The 19413-nt window shown below is 52.2% G+C and overlaps 1 protein-coding gene across 1 annotated transcript; it reads right to left on the bottom strand.

Moving 5' to 3' along the window:
• Window positions 1-7749: 7749 nt before the first annotated feature.
• Window positions 7750-8781, bottom strand: LOC148802200 (uncharacterized). The gene is made up of 2 exons (XM_088897841.1): window positions 8485-8781; window positions 7750-8364 (listed from the first exon to the last, which is right to left on the bottom strand). The coding sequence occupies exons 1-2, from the start codon at window positions 8779-8781 to the stop codon at window positions 7750-7752; spliced, it is 912 nt and encodes a 303-aa protein (XP_088753967.1).
• Between the last annotated feature and the right edge of the window lie 10632 nt (window positions 8782-19413).

The raw sequence follows: 19413 nt of genomic DNA, 5'->3' as shown, positions 1-19413 counted from the left end.
GTTACTGTTGAAAATCGAGAAGGCATGGTTTGGAGCAACTCTGAATTCAACTTTTGCTCATAATGGAGCTCATTGCTGCCAACGAGGACATAATATGACAGTGATGTAGACTTCCTATAATGGTTACCATTGCTGAAAACATGTACGAGGCACTTATACCAAACAGAAGTTGTTGCTTCCTACTTGGCAGCAACGTTTTCAAACAAAAAAGACACCGTTTTCTCATAAAGTGATGCTTCCAACCCACATATATACAGCACCATTTTCTAATTGCAGTATCGATGCCAAATATATACTAAGGTGGTGTTGGTGCTCGGAATGGCCGAGGACAACAAAGTAATTTCGCCCATGGGCTCCGAAGGCCGGCCAAAGGCTTTGAGGACTCGGAGAGGTCGCTGTTGAGGTTGGGATGTGTAGGCCGAGATGGGGTGGATCTCGAGCACAATAGAAGCCGAGGGTAGATGGCCGAAGTGTTGCAAGGCAGAAATTCATCAGAGGCCCCAGGTGAGAACCTAAGGTAGAGTCTCTGACGGTCAAGTTAGTATAGGGTACGAAGGGAGAGTACCAGGACAGGATCCTGGTAGGTAGTTCTATAATAAAGTCACAATAGCAGTTATTGCAATAGCTATTCTGACAATAGTTGTAGGTGTTGAGTTTTTGTAACCCCTTTACCTGGAGGGGGGTACCCCTATTTGTACTTTGAGCTGCCTGGAGGTAGGTGGAGATGAACACCTGAGATGGGAGCCGTACGAGGGCCTACAACGGGTTTGGCAGGGTCATGTGAGCGCATCGCGGTTGGCTCCAAACGATGGGGGCAGGGTAACCCCTACTGTAGTGAATCTCGTTCCTTGATTTGGCGCTCATGGGTTGTGCCTCCCAGCCTCAAATGGGCTGGGTTGGGTCACCCCACATCACTTGCCCCCCACTCCCGAGACCGAAGAGGAAAATTCAGCTTCGGATGATGGGAGTAATAATGGTGAAGGCCAGTGAGCCCGGCAGTCGAGGTGTACCCTGTGGTGGCATCCTCGTTCGTGTCTCTGCCTGGTTCATCTTTATGAGTTGGGCCAAGGCTACGAGTGGTTTATGGCACTACTGCTTCGGACAAGTGATTCAAGAGGCGCACTCAGTGTAGATGTTCTAGTGCCGTCATTTGGGCTAAGAGCATAGGGGGCCGAAGGCTGCTTAGGCCAAAGACCTGTGGAGCCAAAGGCTATTTAGGCCGAAGACCTGTGAAGTCGAAGGCTGTTTTAGGCCAAAGGCCTGTGAAGCCCAAGGACCCGTGCAGGGACGGCTTTCCGGTTTGACCGGTGCGATCATTCGTGCGGCCGGGTCGCATAAGATGATGGTCCACAATGGGCGGACATGTCGGTTCACCCGGAGTGTCATTTCGCCTTCCAAGGGTGAGCGTCATTTTGCCTTCCGAGGGTGAGTGTTTAGGGATACGGCGCAGTTGGATCGCAAGTGCGGAGGCATTTTATGTCCGTTGGATCAGGGACGATCCAAGCCATCGTCAGCGAGTCGTTTCGCCTTCCGAGGTTGAGTGTCACGCAGCGCACCATGATTGGGTAGTGGAGGCGGTGGCTTCTTAGTCGTTGGATCTTGAGAAATCTGGACCGTTCGTTCCTCTTTAAATAGGGCCCTTAGCGGTAGCATTCTTGTCGTTTGCCTCTAAACGCCTTTGCCTTCGAGTGAACTCAGCTTCCAAACTCTCCAACCTTCAACACTTTACTCCCACTTTTTCTTCCTCCACATTTCTTAGGTAACTTTAAACAATGTCTTTCTCAGATTCTGGACCTGAGTGTTGTGAACTTCCGCACGAGTCGGAAGGGAACTCTTCCCGTACCCCTTCTCCCCTTTCTCCCTTGAGTCCTTCTACTCTTGCCCCCCTTTGGCAAGAGGTCATGGTGCTTTGGGGAAGGGTGGCCCCTAAGGGTGTCGAAGACAGCTGTCGAGGCGAGGACAATCCCTGTGAGAGAGCCACTTCTGTGACACCGAGGGAGGCCAAAGGGACCTGCCCAGCCGAGGGGGAGGGAACCCTAGACCATGTTCCCGAGACGAGGGCTGCCCAGGTAGTAGTTGAGACTTATGTCCTCCGCCCGGGTTTTGAGAACTCTCTAAATAGGGACCAGGTCAAAGCTCTGGCAAGGTAGTACTTCATTCCCTCATCCTATGGTATGAGGGTGCCCGAATTAGGCGAACGGCCATGGACTCCTAAGGAGGGGGAGATCTGCGTCTACCAACATTTCCTCCGGTTTGGTCTCCAGTTCCCCCTTCATCCGTTGATTTTTGAACTGTTGAGGGCATATGGGATTACTCTTACCCAGCTGGTGCCCAACGCCATTAGAACCAAAGTGGCCATGTTGGTGGTGGCTCGGTTCCAGGGGGTGGAGCTGACGCTAAGGCTCTTTCGAGCGTTGTTTGTGCCAAGGAGGCATTCATTCGAAAACGACATGTACTACCTCCAACCCCGTAAGACCAAGCCAATAGAAAACCCTTCTTCCGTGCATAACTGGAAGGGAAAATTCTTCTTTCTGTCATGCCCCAAGGGTTGGTCCTTCAAGTTGGGGTGGGGAGAGGTTAGCCAAGTTGTGAAGAAGAGTGCCCCCGTGCTCACGAGTGAAGAGAATGATGATCTCGTGCAGTTTTTCGACCTGGGATAGTCCGAGCCTAGCCCTAGGTGGAGAGGAGGTCCCACTAGTTTTTGTAGGGCTCAGTCCTACTCCCCTCGGTAGGAGAGACCCTGCAGTCCTTTAACACATCCTTTTCCCCCTTGCTTTTTCTTCTTTGTTCTCCTTTTTTTTGGCTGCCTTACTGATGCCTTTACTTTGTTTGCAGAGGTGCTAATGGATGCCCGCAAGGTTGTTCTGGAACATGCTCGCGCCATGTAGAAGGAATGGGCCAAAACGCCTTAGAGGCCTTCTGATTGGCAGAAGGAGAAGGTTTCTACCCCTACAAAGGGGGGTCTTCCCGCCAGGTCCCTGCCATGGGGACGAAAGTGCAGGTCCCTGCCAAAGAAACTTCTTCAACAACTTCCTCGAAGGGAGCCACTTTGCAGATCCCCGCGAAGGGGAAGGGACCCATCGAGGAGGGTCAGCTGGGGCACGAGAAGCAAGCACCACAGCAACCAACCGAGGTGCTGAGATGACCTGTCGACGAAGCCGAGGCAGGGAGGAAGAGGTCGGTCATGGGGGGTCAACTGTAGCAGAAGGTGGCCCGCACTAGTAGTTCTGCCAGTGACGCCTCGAGGGGGTCCCACATGGAGCGAATGGGGCCGTTTTATGCTCCCACGTCGTTGGAGGAGCTCGCCCAACAGTCTGATCAAATCTTATGCCCTCAATGGGAGGTCTACGAGGGGGACTCAATCCGCAATGCGGGAGTTGGTCCAATGCTGGTGAGCGGGTCCCTGTTGTCTCAGGACCGCTTCCAGATGTTGGAGATGGCCCCTAACAAGATGTACAACCAAGGGTTGCAGAGTCTGGTCGAGGTAACAGTCTGTTCCTCTTTGCTTTTCTTTTTTCTTTCGTTCTTTTTGCTGGGCACTGACTGCTTTCTTGTTGCAGGTATGCCTTCGTTTTGTTGGTCTAGGGGATCGGCTGAATTTGACCCTGGCCAATATGGATAAACTGGAGGCTGAGAAAGACAAGATTTAGCAGACTGCCGCCAATGCCATGGAAAAGCGCAGTGAGATGCAGCGATTCTTCGCTGATGAACAAACGTTATGCAAGGAGGCCAAGGAGAACCTAAAGAAGGCGCAGGATCTTCTTGCCAAGGAGCAAATTGAGAGGGATCGGGTCGAGAGCCTCATCTCCGAGGCTGAGCGGCTTCTCCATCAAGCCGAGGAGGGCATCTCTGAGGCGAACAGGCAGGCGGTTGAGGCAGAGCGGAGGGCCGAGGAGGCAGCTAAGAAGGTTGTTGAGGCCGAGTAGAAGGCAACTGGTGCCAAGAAGAGGGCCTAGGAAGTAGAGAAGCGAGCTAATGAGCTAGCCAACATCGCTTCCGAGGCTTATTTGGACAGGATCGAGGACACCAAGAAGGCATTCCTAGCAGTGCTTCTAGACTTCAATGATGAACCTCTGAAGGTGATTCCCGATACTCTCGAAGAGGCTGCCGACTCTGCACTTCCTGCTCCAACTGGTGGTGAGACTTAAGCCGGGATTCTTTCTTTTTTTTCGTATATGTATTTGGCTCGAGGGGCCATGAAACAAATTTGTAAAATCAAAGGAATTTTGTGCATAATGAAAATTAGAGAATTTTTTTTATCTTTTGCTTCGATTGATGCACTTGTGTTTTGTTGTGTTATCTTTCCTTGTATGTTTTTGCACCGTCTTTTACACTTATGCTTTTGTTGCCGAAGGGTCCTTGCTCCTCCAAAAGAAAAAACACAACATGAGACAAGCGTAGTTCTCTTTGGTTTACTTTGTGCATCAAAAGTGTGGCAAAGGGGTAGCCAAGGCGAAGCCTCCGCGGTTAGATCGTGGTTTGCCTAGCTTGGCGCCCTTCTAAGTGTCCATTTAGGTAGGGCCAAAGAGGCCTGTGATGGAGGGAGGCCGAAGCAGACCGTGGGGCTCACCTAGCTCTCTCTCCTTTCCCTCTATCTGGGTAAATAGCAAGATGACCTGTCGCTGCGAGAGTGGGAGCCGAGGCTTAGTCGAGGCTCGCCCGCCTCTCATTCTTCTAAGTGTTGAATTCGGCGAGGCTGAAAAGACCTATCGTACTACAGGGTGTCCGAGACAGAGCAAAGGCCTGTCTGGATCCGCGGGGCCTAGGCAAAGTCGAGGCTCGCTTGGCTCCCACATCCCTGCACCTTAGCTTTGGTAAGGCCGAGGTGGCCTGCCTTATTGGGGCGGTGGCCGAGACAGAGCTAAGGCTCGTCTGGCTCCATGAGGCCTAAGCAGAGTCAAGGCTCACCTGGCTCCCGTATCCCTGCATACTTGTTTCGACAAGGTAGAGCGCAACGCTCCATAGGGTCTGGCTTCCTATGCTAGTAGCACTAAATGTGAAAATTCAGGAGGTTAGTCGCCGCCGAGGAGGGGCCTTGAGGCATATGGGGCCCTCGGCCGTCATGGCATATTCTGATACACTAAGTTATAGCTAAGGTGTCCGCTACTTATTCATTAAGCCTTGATGTCGGTCTAGCGAGGGGGTATAGCCTCGGAGGAGGCCATGCACCCTGCCAGTCGTAAGGCCGAAGAGTTATAAGGACTTAGTTGGTACATGCACTGAGCATTGAGTCAAAGAGGAACTTTGCTTCACTCATTCCACAATTTCAAAAAGATGTTACAATCATTTGTAGTACATCTGGAGGTTCTCCAAATTCCATGTTCGAGGTACAACTCTTCCATCTAGGTGTTCCAGGTGGAAAGTGTCAGGGCCGACGACTCGCTTGATTCTGTAGGGGCCTTCCTAGTTGGGGCCCAGCTTCCCTACTCTAGGTTTGTGGACCATGACTTTTCTAAGGACAAGGTCTCCCTCTTGATAGTGTCTTTCTTTTACCTTGGAGTTATAGTAGCGGGCCACTCGTTGCTAGTAAGCGGCTACCCTTATCTATGCTTGCTCTCGGGCTTCTTCTAGAAGGTCTGAGTTTTCTCTAAGGCCATCATCCCTCTCGGCTTCATCGTATGCTTCAACTTGGAGTGTCGGTTGGCCGATCTCTGCTGGGATTACTACTTCTATGCCATAGGAAAAGCTGAATGGGGTTTCTCCCGTGGCTGTCCGAGGCATAGTTCGGTAAGCCTAGAGTACACTATTTAGTTCTTCAGCCCATAGGCTTTTAGCTCGGTCCAATCTAGTTTTCAGTCCATCCAATATTGTCCTGTTGGTGACCTCGGCTTGGCCATTGGTTTAAGGATAGCATATAGGTGTATTGTTGCCCGATGCCGAGGGAGGCACACAACTCCCGGAACTTGGCATCATCAAATTGCTTCCCGTTGTTGGTGACTAGCATATAGGGTAGGCCGAAGTGACAGATGATGTTTTTCCAAAATAAGTTTTGGATGGCTCACGCCATGATGGCGGCCAAAGGCTCGGATTCTACCCACTTGGTGAAGTAGTCTACTGCAACAACGAGGTACTTTTTACCCCCCCCCTGTGGTCGGAGGAAAGGGGCCAAGGAGGTCCATGCCCCATTTGGCAAAGGGCCATGGGCTGCTGAGGGCCGAGAGAGTGGTGGCCGGCCTGTGGCATAAGTTGGCGTGCCTCTGGCATAGGTCACACCTTTGCACCAATCTAGTTGCGTCTTTGTGGAGGGTAGGCCAGAAGTAGACCTACCTTAGAGCTTTTTGGGCTAGGGCTCTCCCACCGAGGTGGTTACCGCAGATGCCTTTGTGAATTTCTTATTACACATAATTTCCCTCCTCTGAACGGAGGCATTGGAGGTATGGCAAGGTGAATGATCTTCGGTACAGCTTTCCTTCCAGTAGGGTATAGTGGGCTGCCTATCGTCTGAGTCGCTTTGCCTCATTTCTATTTTTGGGCAACTGGCTAGTTGATAGGAAGTTGACAATGGGATCCATCCATGAAGGTTTGACCTCTATGGAGAGCACTTGGACTTCTTCGATGGAGGGCTGAAGTAGGTTCTCAACGTGCACGGTCCAACCAAGGGATCCTCCACTCGAGGTACTTGCCAACTTGGAGAGAGCATCGGCTCGTGCGTTTTTGGCTCCCGAGACCCGTTGTAGAGAGGAGCATTGAAAGTGGCGGGCTAGATCTTGGACTTTGGTGAGGTGCTTGGACATTCTTTGTTCTCTAACCTCGTACACACCGTTCACTTGATTCACCACCAGCTGAGAGTTGCTGAAGACTTCAACATGTGAGGAGCCGAGGTCCCTAGCAAGCTGGAGACCAGCGAGGAGGGCCTCGTACTTGGCTTCGTTGTTCGATGCTTGAAAGTCGAACCTTAGTGCATACTCCAGGACAATATCATCTGGGATGAGGAGGATAAGGCCCGCTCTGTTTCTTTTAGCATTAGAGGAACCATCGACAAAGAGCTTCCATTGAGGTTGAGCCTCGTCGTCCAGACGATCCCCCTCAGCATTTTCTAGGGGCTGGTGAAGGGCTCAGCTGATGGTGCACTTCACTATGAAATCTGCCTGGGCTTGTGCTTTGATCGCGGGCCTCGACTGGTACTGGATGTCAAACTTCAACAGCTCGATGGCCTGCTTCGTCAGGCATCCCGAGGTCTCAGGTTTGGCAAGCATTGCCTTAAGGGACTGGTTCGTCATGACCACTACAGTGTGTGCCTAGAAATACGGCTGGAGTTTCCTTGCCGAAATCACGAGGGCAAAAGCCAACTTTTCTATTACAGGGTACCTGGTCTCAGCGTCGCAGAGGACCTTGTTGGCATAGTACACCGATTTCTACATGCCATTTTCCTTGATGAGGACTGAACTGATTGCTTCATCCCCGACCGAGAGGTATAGGTATAGGGTTTTCCCCTCGGCTGGCCAGACGAGAAGGGGAGGCGAAGTAAGGTACGCCTTGAGCTCGTCAAAGGCGCATTAGCACTCCTCCGTCCACTGGAATGCTTTCAACTTCTTGATGGCATGAAAGAAGGGTAGGCAGCAGTCGGCTGACTTTGACATGAAGCAATTGAGGGATTCTATTCGGCCGGTAAGTTTTTGGGTCTCCTTCACCGTCTGTGGGGGTGCTATATCTAGTAAGGCCTGTATCTTCTCAAGATTAACCTCATTGCCTCTTTGAGTGATGACGAAACCTAGGAATTTGTCTGATGTAACGCCGAAGGCACACTTGCTAGGGTTGAGTTTCATGTTGTACTTCCACAAGGTGTCGAAGGTCTTGACTTGGTCTAAGACGTGGTGCAGTCTCGATTAAGGTCTGTGAAATACAGATCCGCCATTTCCCATTAGCTTTCTTTACCATAACCATGTTTGGTAACCTGTTAGGGTAGTGTACCTCTCGGATGAAGCCGGCGTCGAGTAGCTTTTCAACTTCCTCCTCTATGGCATTCCAACGTTCCGGTGCAAAGTTTCTCTTCTTTTGTCGAACTGGCCTAGAGCTCAGGTCCACGCTCAGCCTGTGAGTAATGATCGAAGGGTCAATTCTTGGCATGTCAACGGCGGACCAAGCAAAGATGTCAACATTGAGTTTGAGGAAATTTCTCAGTTCGGATAGGCTCTTGGGTGGAAGGTTGGACCCGACACGGGCTGTTTTGTCGGGTTCGTCCTCGTCTAGGGAGACCAAGAAAAGGTCCTTGGCCGGTTGTCCTTGGCTTGTTGGCTCCTCCCTAAGGTTGAGACCCTCTAGTGGCAAAGCTTCTTTGTTCTTGCCCTTAAGTGCTGCCACATAGCACTGACGAGCGGCATGCTGGTCCCCACGAATGACCCCAATGCCACACTCGATGGGGAACTTTAAGGCAAGGTAGTAAGAGGAAATGGCTGCTCAGAGTGCGTGAAGGGTTGGCCTCCCCATGATGGCATTATAGGGTGAGCCAATCTTCACGACCAAAAACTTAGTCATCCTTGTCACCTGTTGGGGTTCCATCCCTACTATGACCGGTAGGGAAATCTTGCCCTCTATTTTGATGATGCTGCCGGAGAAGCCGACGAGTGGGGCATCTACTGGCTGAAGGCGCTCCAGAGCTATCTTCCTCTTTTCAAAAGCTTCGTAGAAAAGGATGTCGGCTGAGGAGCCACTATCAACAAGGATTCTTTTGACTACAAAGTTCACAATGACGGTCGAGACTACCAATGCGTCGTCATGGGGGACTATTACCCCTTTTAGCTCCTCATCCATGAAGGAGAGGGGCTCTTGCTTCTGCTTCATGGGGGTCGGCCCTGGATGTTTAGCTGCCTGGCGTAGGCTTTGCGAGCCGAAGTCAAGGCTCCACCCGAGCCCATGCCTCCCACTTTGACGTCGATGATGCCTGTTTCTTGCTGGTGCTGGTGTTGCTGTTGCTGAGAGGATGAGGGGCCAGCCACGCCCCCAACGTACTACTTAAGGTGGCCCTGACGAATGAGGGACTCTATCTCATTTTTAAGATCATAATAGTCCTCGGTGTCATGGCCGGTACCTCGATGGAACTTGCAGTATTTTTTAGGATTCCCCTGATGGGGGTTCTTCAACATTTTGGGCCAGTTCATAAATTTCTCCTACCTGATCTGCATCAAGATCTGTGTGCGGGTGGAGTTGAGTGGCGTATATTGATTATAAGCCAAGGCTGGGGCCGAAGGCTTTCTGTTATTGTTGTTGCTGTTGCGGCTCTGGGGTCGAGGCCTCTTCAACCGCAATATACTTCTAGGCCCTTTTTAGGAACTCTAGCTTCGTATTTGGTTGGGTTTTGGCCACAAAGCATTTGAGTACAGAGCCGGGGAGGAACCCACTGATAGCGGCATGCATGGAGACTAGGGGGTCGAGGTTGCGGACCTCAAGTTCTTCTTTCTTGAAGTGGTCAATGTATGACCGCAAGCTTTCCCCTCGCTTCTTCTTGACAGTCATCAGCAAGACAACACTCTTCTGAGGACGCTGGCTGCTGATGAAACGTGCTTGGAACATGCTGGAAAATTGTTCACATGAGTTGATGGATCGAGGTGGGAGGCTTGAGAACCACTACCAAATAGCTCCCTTGAAGGTTGCCTGTAAAGTTTGGCACGTCAAGGCGTTGGAGTACCCATATAGGATCATGAGTGCCTGAAGCTCTCCAGGTGGTCATCTAGGTCAGAGTTCCCGTCGTACATCTCCAAGGCGGGAGCCTTGAAGTTCGGGGGTAGAGGCTCGATGATGATATCAGGGGAGAAGGCATCCATTCTTCTCTTACAGGAGATTTGTCCGACTGAGGTGTTAGTTTGGCCCTCTTTCACCTGTTTGAGTTTGGCTTTGACAGCATTGAGCTTAGCAAACATGGGGTCGGTCTCGGCTTGGGTGCCATCCCGATCTCCGCGGATGCGATGATGCTCGGCACGAACGCCAGAGTGCTCGAAGTTGAGGAGCGCAATCCGGCCAGTCCTATCTGTCAACGATCTTGCCTCTGACTGGAGCAAAAGGTGCCTAAAACGGGGAAGAAAGCGAGTAGTCTCCGGGGAGGAACCCGGTGAGAGTGCTCCGAAGCTCAAGTTAGTATTTTCTCAAAGGCAAGTTAAAAAACCAGATGAGGCAAAGTTATCACGTACCTCCATTCTTGGGGGGAAGAGGGCCTTTTATAACCACTTCGCGCACTCACTCCCAAGCTCCTGTCAGGTCAGGTATCATTACCTCTGCACTTCTACCAGTTCGGGTGTCATCACCTCTGCTGGGGCAGACAACCGCCACTGCTCTCTTTGTCGGATCCGTCTCTGTAACTAGAGGTGGCGGTGGCAGGTGGCCGTTGAAGTGTGGCTGTCAAGCATCATATCCTAAGTCAGTCAGGCGCGCCGCCTCAAGATACGAACTCCTTTGGTGTCAGGTACGGTTGTTCAGTTCGGCAGCCTGGAGACAAAGTGTCAGAGTGGTGTGCGAGGTGAAGTCTTGAGTTCGGATAGAAGTGTGGCCCGAACAGCCCTGGGGTGGGCTAGTTCGGGTTGTTACCCTTTGCGCTCCTCGTAAGGCTCGGGATCAAAGGGAGAGTTCGAGCTCCTTTTGGGGAGCTCGGACCGCTGGTTCCTCCTCTCGGAGCTCGCGCCTTGAGCGCACTGTCGTGCCGAGCTGTCGCTCCTGCCAAGTCACCCTCGGTTGCTTCCATGTGTTGGGTGGCCAAGAGGTCGGGCCAAATCTTCCTCCATCAATTGCCCCCCACTCCTCACACTAAGGGTCTTGCCCTAGCACAGGGAGTTCGCGAGGTAACGGGTGGATTTGACCCGTACTTCAAACCGGTTGACTGATGGCGTGAAGTGTGCGTACGTCAGGAGATTTTCGGATTCCTCGAGCGCCAAAAAGTCAGAAAACATACCAATCCATCTTTGAATGCTGGGAGACGTGACGGCGGGCATTATTTCATATTCAAAAAATGCGCCACTGCTGCCTTCAATGCTGGGAGACGTGTGCCGGCGCCGCTTCGGTTTCCAAAGATGTGCGGCCAGTCATGTCTCAGTCTAAGGAGGCCTGCGGTCAGCTTGATCATGAGCCATTGGATTTGCCTCGATCAGAGTCATCGATTTTCGGTCACTGTGGGTATAAATAGTGGGAGACCCCCAGTCGTTTTCCATCGCCATTCTCCTGCGTTCGCTTCTTGAGCTCGCGTCCAAGTTTTAGCTCGCGTCAACCTTCCATAGTCCGTTAGCTTTTTCCAGGTGAGTCAGTACTTTCTTCCTGGTTTTCCTTTCCTCCCGATGTCTAGCTCGGACAGCTTAGACAGCTTCTTGAGAAGGTCAGATGCAGGTTCCATGAACTGAGCTGCAGCCCTCGACAGCCTTAGTGAGCCCAAGGTAGAGCTCGAGGGAGAGCTCGAGGAAGAGTTCGAACCCGTAGGATGAATCCCCTCGGGTAGTTTGGCGTCCTCCTCCCATCGAGGTCAGACGTTAGACAAGTTCGGGTCCTCAACCATGATGCCTGAGGAGCTTTACTCCCTTATCACTCACTTCAACCTGCCCGGGGAGTATACTTACTTTATACCCTCGGGCGACTTCCCTTGGGAACACGGTCCGGACAAGATCGTGATATTCCGAGAGCAGCTCGTCGCCGAGCTGCGCCTACCTTTCCACTCTCTTATCGTCGAGGTTATGAACCACTTCGGTGTCATCATCGATCAGCTCCACCTGAACTCTATCCGCAATTTGGTTGGGACTATCTCCCTCTTTTGCGAACACATTCTGCCTTTAGACCTAGAGATCTTCTCTTCTATTCTCATGCTTAAGAAGCAAGCGGGTCCCCTTCCCGAGTGTAGGCAGGCATACTACCTATCTCCTCGCCCGGGGTTCAAGCTTTTACACGATCTTCCCAACAAGGTACCGACGTGGAAACGGGATTACTTCGTGGTACGAAGTGCAACGGGGTGGCCGTTCCAAATCGGGTGGGGGTTGGCTGCACCTGACCCCAGTGTTACGCTAGATAGGGAGATGGCGAAGGGCCTCCGGAACTAGGCCCGGCTCGGGCTAAAATGCCGAGCTCTTTTTCTGGGTGCGATGAACGCAGAAAAGACTCACGGTGGGAACATGTTTCAGGTCATGAAGAGGAGGAAGCGAGTTGCCAAACGGGCTCGTGTCGAACCGCCCCGAGATGCGGAGCCCGAGGTACCGAGCTCTCCGCCAATGGATCCACCTAGGGAGCCCGAGATGGCCCCTCCAGTACAAGAAGCGGCAGGGGTCCTTACACCGAGGCTGCTTATACGGGGGATCCCTACGCTGAGGCTACTTATACCCGGGCTAGGCCTTCAGGCTCGGGAGGCCAAGGCGAGTTCAGGAGCGTGCTGTCGCCGAACCCACGCTCTTCAAAAAAGTAAGGAGGCCGTTTACCCTAAGGAGGTCGCGGCGTGGGCCGAGCTTCCTTTGAACCACGTAGCCGGGCGTGCTGCCTCGTATGCCATGGTGGTAAGACAGCGACTTCTTTTCGGGCTCCTTGTCATTACCTTTCTCGCTATTACTCTTTTAACATTGTCGCTATTTTTCTTTTTGGCAGGTGAACTCCTCCATCCATGCTTTAACGACCCAAGCGGAAAGGAGCTCGAGGTAGGAACGAGCTGCCGAAGAGGCTTCCCGCGCTGCCAAAGCGGCTTCTTGCGTTGCACAGGCTAGGCTGGCGAGGTCTCAGAGAGACACCGAGGCCCTGGGAGTGGTGGTGAAGCACATGGCGGACCTGAGGCTGGACTTGCAGCATCAGGTCGAATACCTTCAGGAGGATATTAGGGAGAGGACTAAGATCTTTTCTCAGGGCATCAAGGATGCCTAGAAGAAGGTCGTCGATGACTATATCACCTCGTTGTGCTTTGACGACCTGATGGTGAACTCGTACAGGAGGGGTTTTAAACTGAGCCGATGGATGATCAGGAACACGTACCCCGAGCTCGACATCAGCGCCATAACCACTTCGCGCATTACTCAGGACGAGGCAGGACCCTCAGGTATCGTTGAAGTGCCTTCCGAGGGTGAGGAAGATGTACCTCCGGGTCTGAGAGTTCGCTTCTGTTGTTTTTTTTTTTTTTTGGAATGTAAACAGAGTATGCTGTAATGAAATGTCATCCTTTTGGTTAAGTGTTGTTCTGTCACCCTCTCTTTTTTCCAAACTGACTATATTGCCGAACTGACTATATGCCTCTGGTGATGAGATGCCAAGGTCCTTATCAACTCGCTATTAGCACTTTGCCTGTTAGCTTGGTTTTAGCATTTTGCCTTTGCTTGCCCATGCCAAAGAGGTGACTAAGTCTTATGGTGCTGAGGTCCTTGTTAGCTCGGCATTCTAGCCCTTAGGCTCTGGTAGCGACTCCTAGTCCACTTCGCTTAGTGATTTATAGGTAGTATCATCTTAAGTTGACGACATTCCACGCTCGGGGTACTTGTTTGCCCTCTAGGGTTTCGAGCTCGTATGCACCTCCTAGTGTTCTCTTTACTCGGTAGGGTCCTTCCCAGTTTGGTCCGAGTTTGCCAACATCGGGCGCGGGTGCCATGATCTTACGGAGGACCAGGTCGCTGATGCGGAAGTTCCGCTTTTTTACTCTGGCATTGTAGTACCGAGCTACTCTTTGCTGGTAAGTTGCGGTCCAGATGTACGCGAGGTCTCTTACCTCGTCAAGTAGATCGAGGTTGGTACGTAGCTCGTCTCTGTTTGTCTGGTCGTCGTATGCTTCTAGTCGCAGTGTGGGTACTTCGATCTCCGCCGGTATTACTGGTTCGGTGCCGTAGGTGAGGTTAAAGGGGGTCTCTCCCGTGGCGGTTTTTTCCGTAGTTCGGTGAGCCCATAGAACACTTGGTAGCTCATCCGCCCACAACCCTTTAGCTCGGTCTAGTCGCGCTTTCAGCCCACGGAGGATAGCTCTGTTCATAACTTCTGCTTGACCATTTGCTTGCGGGTGCACGACCGATGTGAAGTTCTGCCGAATCCCCATATCTTGGCACCATTCCTGAAATTTGATGTCCTCGAACTGCATGCCATTGTCGGAGATCAGTACCCGAGGTAACCTGAAGCGACATACTATGTTCTTCCAAAAGAAGTTCTGTACGTTTCGAGCTATGACTATTGCGAGAGGTTCAGCTTCTACCCACTTTGTGAAGTAATCTACCGCCACCACTAGGAACTTCCTCCCACCTATTGCTGGCGGGAATGGCCCCAGGAGGTCGATGCCCCATTGTGCAAAGGGCCATGGACTAGTGAGATAATTGAGGTCGGCTGCAGGCTGATAGTGGATATTGGCATACTTCTGACACTTGTCACATTTTCTGACGAGCTCGATGGCCTCTGCCTTCATCGTTGGCCAGTAGTACCCTTGTCGAAGTGTCTTTTGGGCAAGGGCCCTGCCCCCCAAGTGTTCGCCGCACAGACCTTCATGAGTGTCACGGAGTACGAGCTCGGCTTCAGCAGGTCACAAGCAACGCAGGTAGGGGAGTGTGTAGGATCGTTGGTACAGCCGTTCGTCTATTATGACATATTTGGTTATCTGGCGTTGCACCCTTCTGGCTGCATTGCGATCTACAGGAACGGTCCCGTCTAGCAAGAAGCTCCCGAGTGCATCTATCTAGCTCAGCTCTGCTTCAAAGATGGGAGCGACCTCCTCTGCTCCCCCGAGAAAGCTAGGCCGAGGTAAGTCCTCTATGTACACAGTTCTCATGGCGTTGTGACTGGTGCTGGCTAACCGGGACAGGGCGTTGGCCTCAGTGTTCTCTGACCTCAGGATTTGCTTGATGAAGTGTGACTAGAAGTTGAGCAGAGCCTCCTTTACCTTTGCCAAGTAGGCGATCATAGTTAGCTCGCGTGATTCGTATTCGCCCGTAACCTAGTTGACCACAAGCTGGGAATCGTTGCAAATAACTATGTGTTTCGCTCTTACCTCTTGCGCTAGGGCTAGCCCGGCTATCAATGCCTCGTACTCCGCCTCGTTGTTGGATGCCGTGAACTCAAAGCGTAGCGCGTATTCCAATTTTGTGCCACCCGGGCCGCGCAGGACTATTCCAGCCCCGCTTCCCTGTTGGTTCGAGGAGCCATCTACGTGAAGGATCCAGGGCTCCTCATCCCAGTTCGTGTTTGGCCTAACTAGGAGAGATGACACCCTAGTTGCTACCTCACGGGGTTCAGACTCTATTGACCTGGGAGCTCCGGGCTCACCCGAACTGGGGATCTCGGGCTCAACCGGCCTGGGGACTTCGGAGCTGAACGTGCACTCGTTGATGAAATCTACTAGGGCTTGGGCCTTAATAGCAGTTTGTGGCTTATACTGGAGGTCGTACTCGCTGAGCTCGACAGCCCACTTTGTCTGCCGACCGGAAACCTCGAGCTTAAGTAATACTTGCCTTAGAGGATTGTCAGTCAAGACGATGACAGTGTGAGCTTGGAAATATGGGTGGAGTTTCCGAGCTGCAATTATCAGTGCGTATGCCAACTTTTCTATCTGCGGGTATCTCGTCTCTGCTCCCTGCAAAATTTTACTAACATAATAGATGGGTCGTTGGACCCGATCTACTTCTTTTATTAGTACCGAACTGACCACCTCATCGCTTGCCGAGAGGTACAGTTCTAAGACATCGCCCTCCTCGGGCCTGGTTAAAACCGACACACTAGCAAGGTATTTCATGAGCTCGTCGAACGCAAGCTGGTAATCTGGGGTCCATTCGAACCCTTTGCCTTTAATTGCCTTAAAGAAAGGCAGGAAGTGGTCTGCCGACTTGGACATAAAGCGGCATCTGAGAAGTTCAGCAACTCGTGCCCCGAGGTCGCGTCAACCAAGCGGTCGATTCTGTGTAGTGGGAAGCAGTCTTTTGGGTAGGCCCAGTTCAGGTCGGTGTAGTCGATGCACATGCGCCACTTGTCGTTGGCCTTCTTTACCAGAACGGGGTTAGCTACCCAGCTCGGGTAATGGACTTCTCTTACGAAGTCGGTTGTGAGAAGCTCCGCGACCTCCTCGCCGACTGCTTTCCATCGCTCCGGGGCTAGGTTGTGTTTCTTCTGTCTAACGGGCCTAACTTCAGGATTGGTATTAAGTTTGTGAGTTATAAGGCTGGGGTCAATACCGGGCATATCGGCCGCAAACCATGCAAAACTATCTAAATTTTGAAGTAAGAAACTTACCAGTTCGGATCGTAGAGGTTCCTGGATGGAAGCACCGATCTGTAGCGTCTGAGCTGGGTCCGCAGCTAAAGTTGGGATCGCAACCGTTCCTTTTGTGGACGCAGCTCGTTCGTCGCCTTGCTCCGTAGGCTGCTCCAGTTCGAGGTCGTCGCCTACCTTGGTTTTTCCCTTCAGGGCGGCAACATAGCACTTGTGTGACTCGAGTTGGTCGCCCTGCGCTACTCCCACACCGAAGTCTGTAGGAAACTTCATTGCCAATTAGTAGGTGGAGACCACTGCCCGTAGGACATGAGTGATTGGTCGCCCTATTATGGCATTGTATGGGGAGGGGGTCGCGACTACCAGGAAATCGTGGTTGAGTCTGACCGCACAGGGCCATGTGCCGACTTCCACAGGTACTGTCACTTTCCCGAGGGGCCTGACTTCCTCTCCGCTGAAGCCCACCAAAGGAGTGTTTGTGGGCTTCAACTCACTTCTCCGCAACTGAAGCTGGTCAAACGCCGACTTGAAGAGAATGTCTGCCGAGCTGCCTAAATCAACAAGCACGCGCCTAACTTCGAAGTCGTTGATCCTTAGTTTTATGACAAGCGCATCACCGTGGGGGTAGTGGACCCCTCGCACATCGTCTTCCGTGAAGAAAATCGGTTCCTTCGTCTTCGGCCTCTTCGGAGGGTTCTGCTCTTCTCGGGCAGTTTCACGAACTGACGCCCGGGTCACTGCCGAAGTACAACCCGCTACTACCGAACCTCCTACTATCACATGGATGGTTCCCCGAATTGGCCTCTCTTCTGGAGGCTATCTTTGCGACTGTTCGGTCGGCCTCCTGCTAGACTCGAGAGTATCCTTACCGAGCTCCCCTTGCCGACCTGTCTTATTATTATTATTATTATTATTATTATTATTATTATTATTATTATTATTATTATTATTATTATTATTATTATTATTATTATTGTTATTATTATTGTTATTATTATTAATGTTATTATTATTATTATTATTATGCTGTACAAAATTTCTTAAGTACCCACGACGGATGAGTTCCTTTATCTCGTCGCGGAGATTATTACAATGTTCGGTACTATGACCGTGGTCTCTATGGAAACTGTAGTACAAGTTTTTGTTCCTCTTATTTGGGTTCCCTTTTAGGCGAGGTGGCCACTTTACGTACGGGGCGTCTTTGATCGTCATCAAGATCTCAGCCCGCTTCGTGTTCAAGGGCGTGTTGTCTGTCCAACCTGCCATGGAAGCTCGGAATGGCTGGCTCGGTTTCGGCGCTCGAGTTGGATCCTTCCGGCTGTCTCCTTGATTGGGGAGTTCTTCTCTCTTTCTTTTATCAAACCCACCCCCAGTCCTTTGGTTGATCTCCTCCTCCGTTCGCATGAACTTGTCCGCGAGCTTAAGGAACTCAGCAATAGTCGCGGGCTGGTTGGACACTATGTGCCACTTGAACTCCTTGTGTGTCACCCCCATCTTGGCCGCCGTGAGCTGAACTGCGGGGTCCAGGCATGGGATTTGTAAGCATGCGTCGTTAAACCGTTTGATGTAGCTGCGAATGGGCTCCCCTTCCTTCTGGACCATGCCGAGGAGGTTCTCCTCAGTTTGGGGGCACCGCTTGCTGGTGACGAAGTGCGCGGTGAAGACCTGCACGAACTGAGCCCAGCTCCTTATTGACCCGGGGGCTAGGTTCCTGTACCAGGTGCGAGCCACTCCTCTGAAGGTGGTAGTGAAGGCTACGCACATACAGGACTCGCTGGCCCTAGCCAGGTGTATCTGGGACTGGAAGGCATCGACATGGTCACTGGGGTCAAAGGACCCATCATACTTGTTGAGTGGGGGGAGTTTGAAGTCTCTGGGCATGGGAACTACAAGGAGTTTTGATGACAGGGGGGAAGGGACTGAGAGGATAGGGGCAGCCTTTACCTCATCCGAGCTCGCTTCTTTACCTCGGAGCTCGGGCAGGACACGGGTTGCGGTTCGGCGGCACCGCCGGCGGCGCCTCTGCTGCTTGGAAGGCTCGGCGTTGGCATTGCTTGCCTCGATGTTCCGGAGCTCGATAGGCCTAGACTACTGTAGGTAGTCCGCGGCTAAGGCGTTGAACCGGTTTTCGGTGTGCAGGGGCCCGTCCTGAGAGCGCCGAGGTGATGCTGACTTGATGGATCGGGTTCCTGGTCCGCCAGCGCGTAGCGAGGCGGGGGCAGCCACTCTCTCTCTCCTGCCAGGGGATGAGGCCTGGCTTCTAGAGGGGCTCCGAGCCTGGGAGGCCCGAGCTTGGGAAGCCTCCTGGTGGGGGCGCCCGCCTTGAGGGGAGGGCTTAGCTCGCCTAACGTCAGGGTGCCAAGGTGGGAGCTGCGGCTGACTTTGAGGCAGTTGGGGGAACTGCTGCTGGTAGTGGTATTGGGATACATGGTGCAGCATCTGCTGCTGGTAGATTTGATGTTGTTGAAGTTGCTGCATTTGGGCTTGGATGGCCCGCATGCCATGCACCAGGTCATCAAGCTGGTTCTGGCTATTTGCCGGGGGAACAATGGTTGGTTCAGCAAAGGTGGTTCCAACAGAGGGAGGAAGGGGGACGTTTATGGCGGGAAGATTCACGGGCGCCACTGTTTGTGGCGCACTTAGGCTGGGGATCCCATCCACTGAAAGGGGGATGATGAACTATCCGATGCACACCACGGGGACTTGAAGTTGTTCCCCGGTGGCGTTGATCTTCGTGCTACGTCCGGCATTGCTAGAAGAAGCCGTGTGTGTTGGGGTTTCTTGGAAAAAAGGTGCTATGAAAGTTTTAGATGGAGGCTTTTAGAAGCGTTCCCACAGACAGCGCCAATTGATGGAGCGCAATCCGGTCGGTCCTATCTGTCAACGATCTTGCATCTGACTGGAGCAAAAGGTGCCTGAAACGGGAAAGAAAGCAAGTAGTCTTCGGGGAGGAACCCGGTGAGAGTGCTCTGAAGCTCAAGGTAGTATTTTCTCAAAGGCAAGATAAAAAACCAGATGACGCAAAGTTATCATGTACCTCCATTCTTGGGGGGAAGAGGGCCTTTTATAACCACTTCGTGCACTCACTCCCAAGCTCCTGTCAGGTTAGGTATCATTACCTCTGCACTTCTGTCAGTTCGGGTGTCATCACCTCTACTGGGGCAGACAACCGCCACTGCTCTCTTTGTCGAATCCGTCTCTGTAACTGGAGGTGGTGGTGGCAGGTGGCCGTTGAAGTGCGGCTGTCAAGCGTCTGATCCTAAGTCAGTCAGGCGCGCCGCCTCAGGATACGGA

Source organism: Nelumbo nucifera, chromosome 2 (assembly GCF_055504915.1).
Source record: "Nelumbo nucifera cultivar China Antique chromosome 2, China Antique-T2T, whole genome shotgun sequence".
Classification (NCBI taxonomy): Eukaryota; Viridiplantae; Streptophyta; class Magnoliopsida; order Proteales; family Nelumbonaceae; genus Nelumbo; species Nelumbo nucifera.
This window is presented reverse-complemented; position numbering and strand designations above follow the sequence as displayed.

Bases quoted from the DNA above. Each gene is read 5' to 3' on its own strand.
- LOC148802200 (XM_088897841.1), bottom strand. From the start codon at position 8,781: ATGAAGCAGAAGCAAGAGCCCCTCTCCTTCATGGATGAGGAGCTAAAA. The intron at 8,365-8,484 runs GTGACAAGGATG...CTTGCCTTAAAG, and splicing joins TAGGGATGGAACCCCAACAG to TTCCCCATCGAGTGTGGCAT.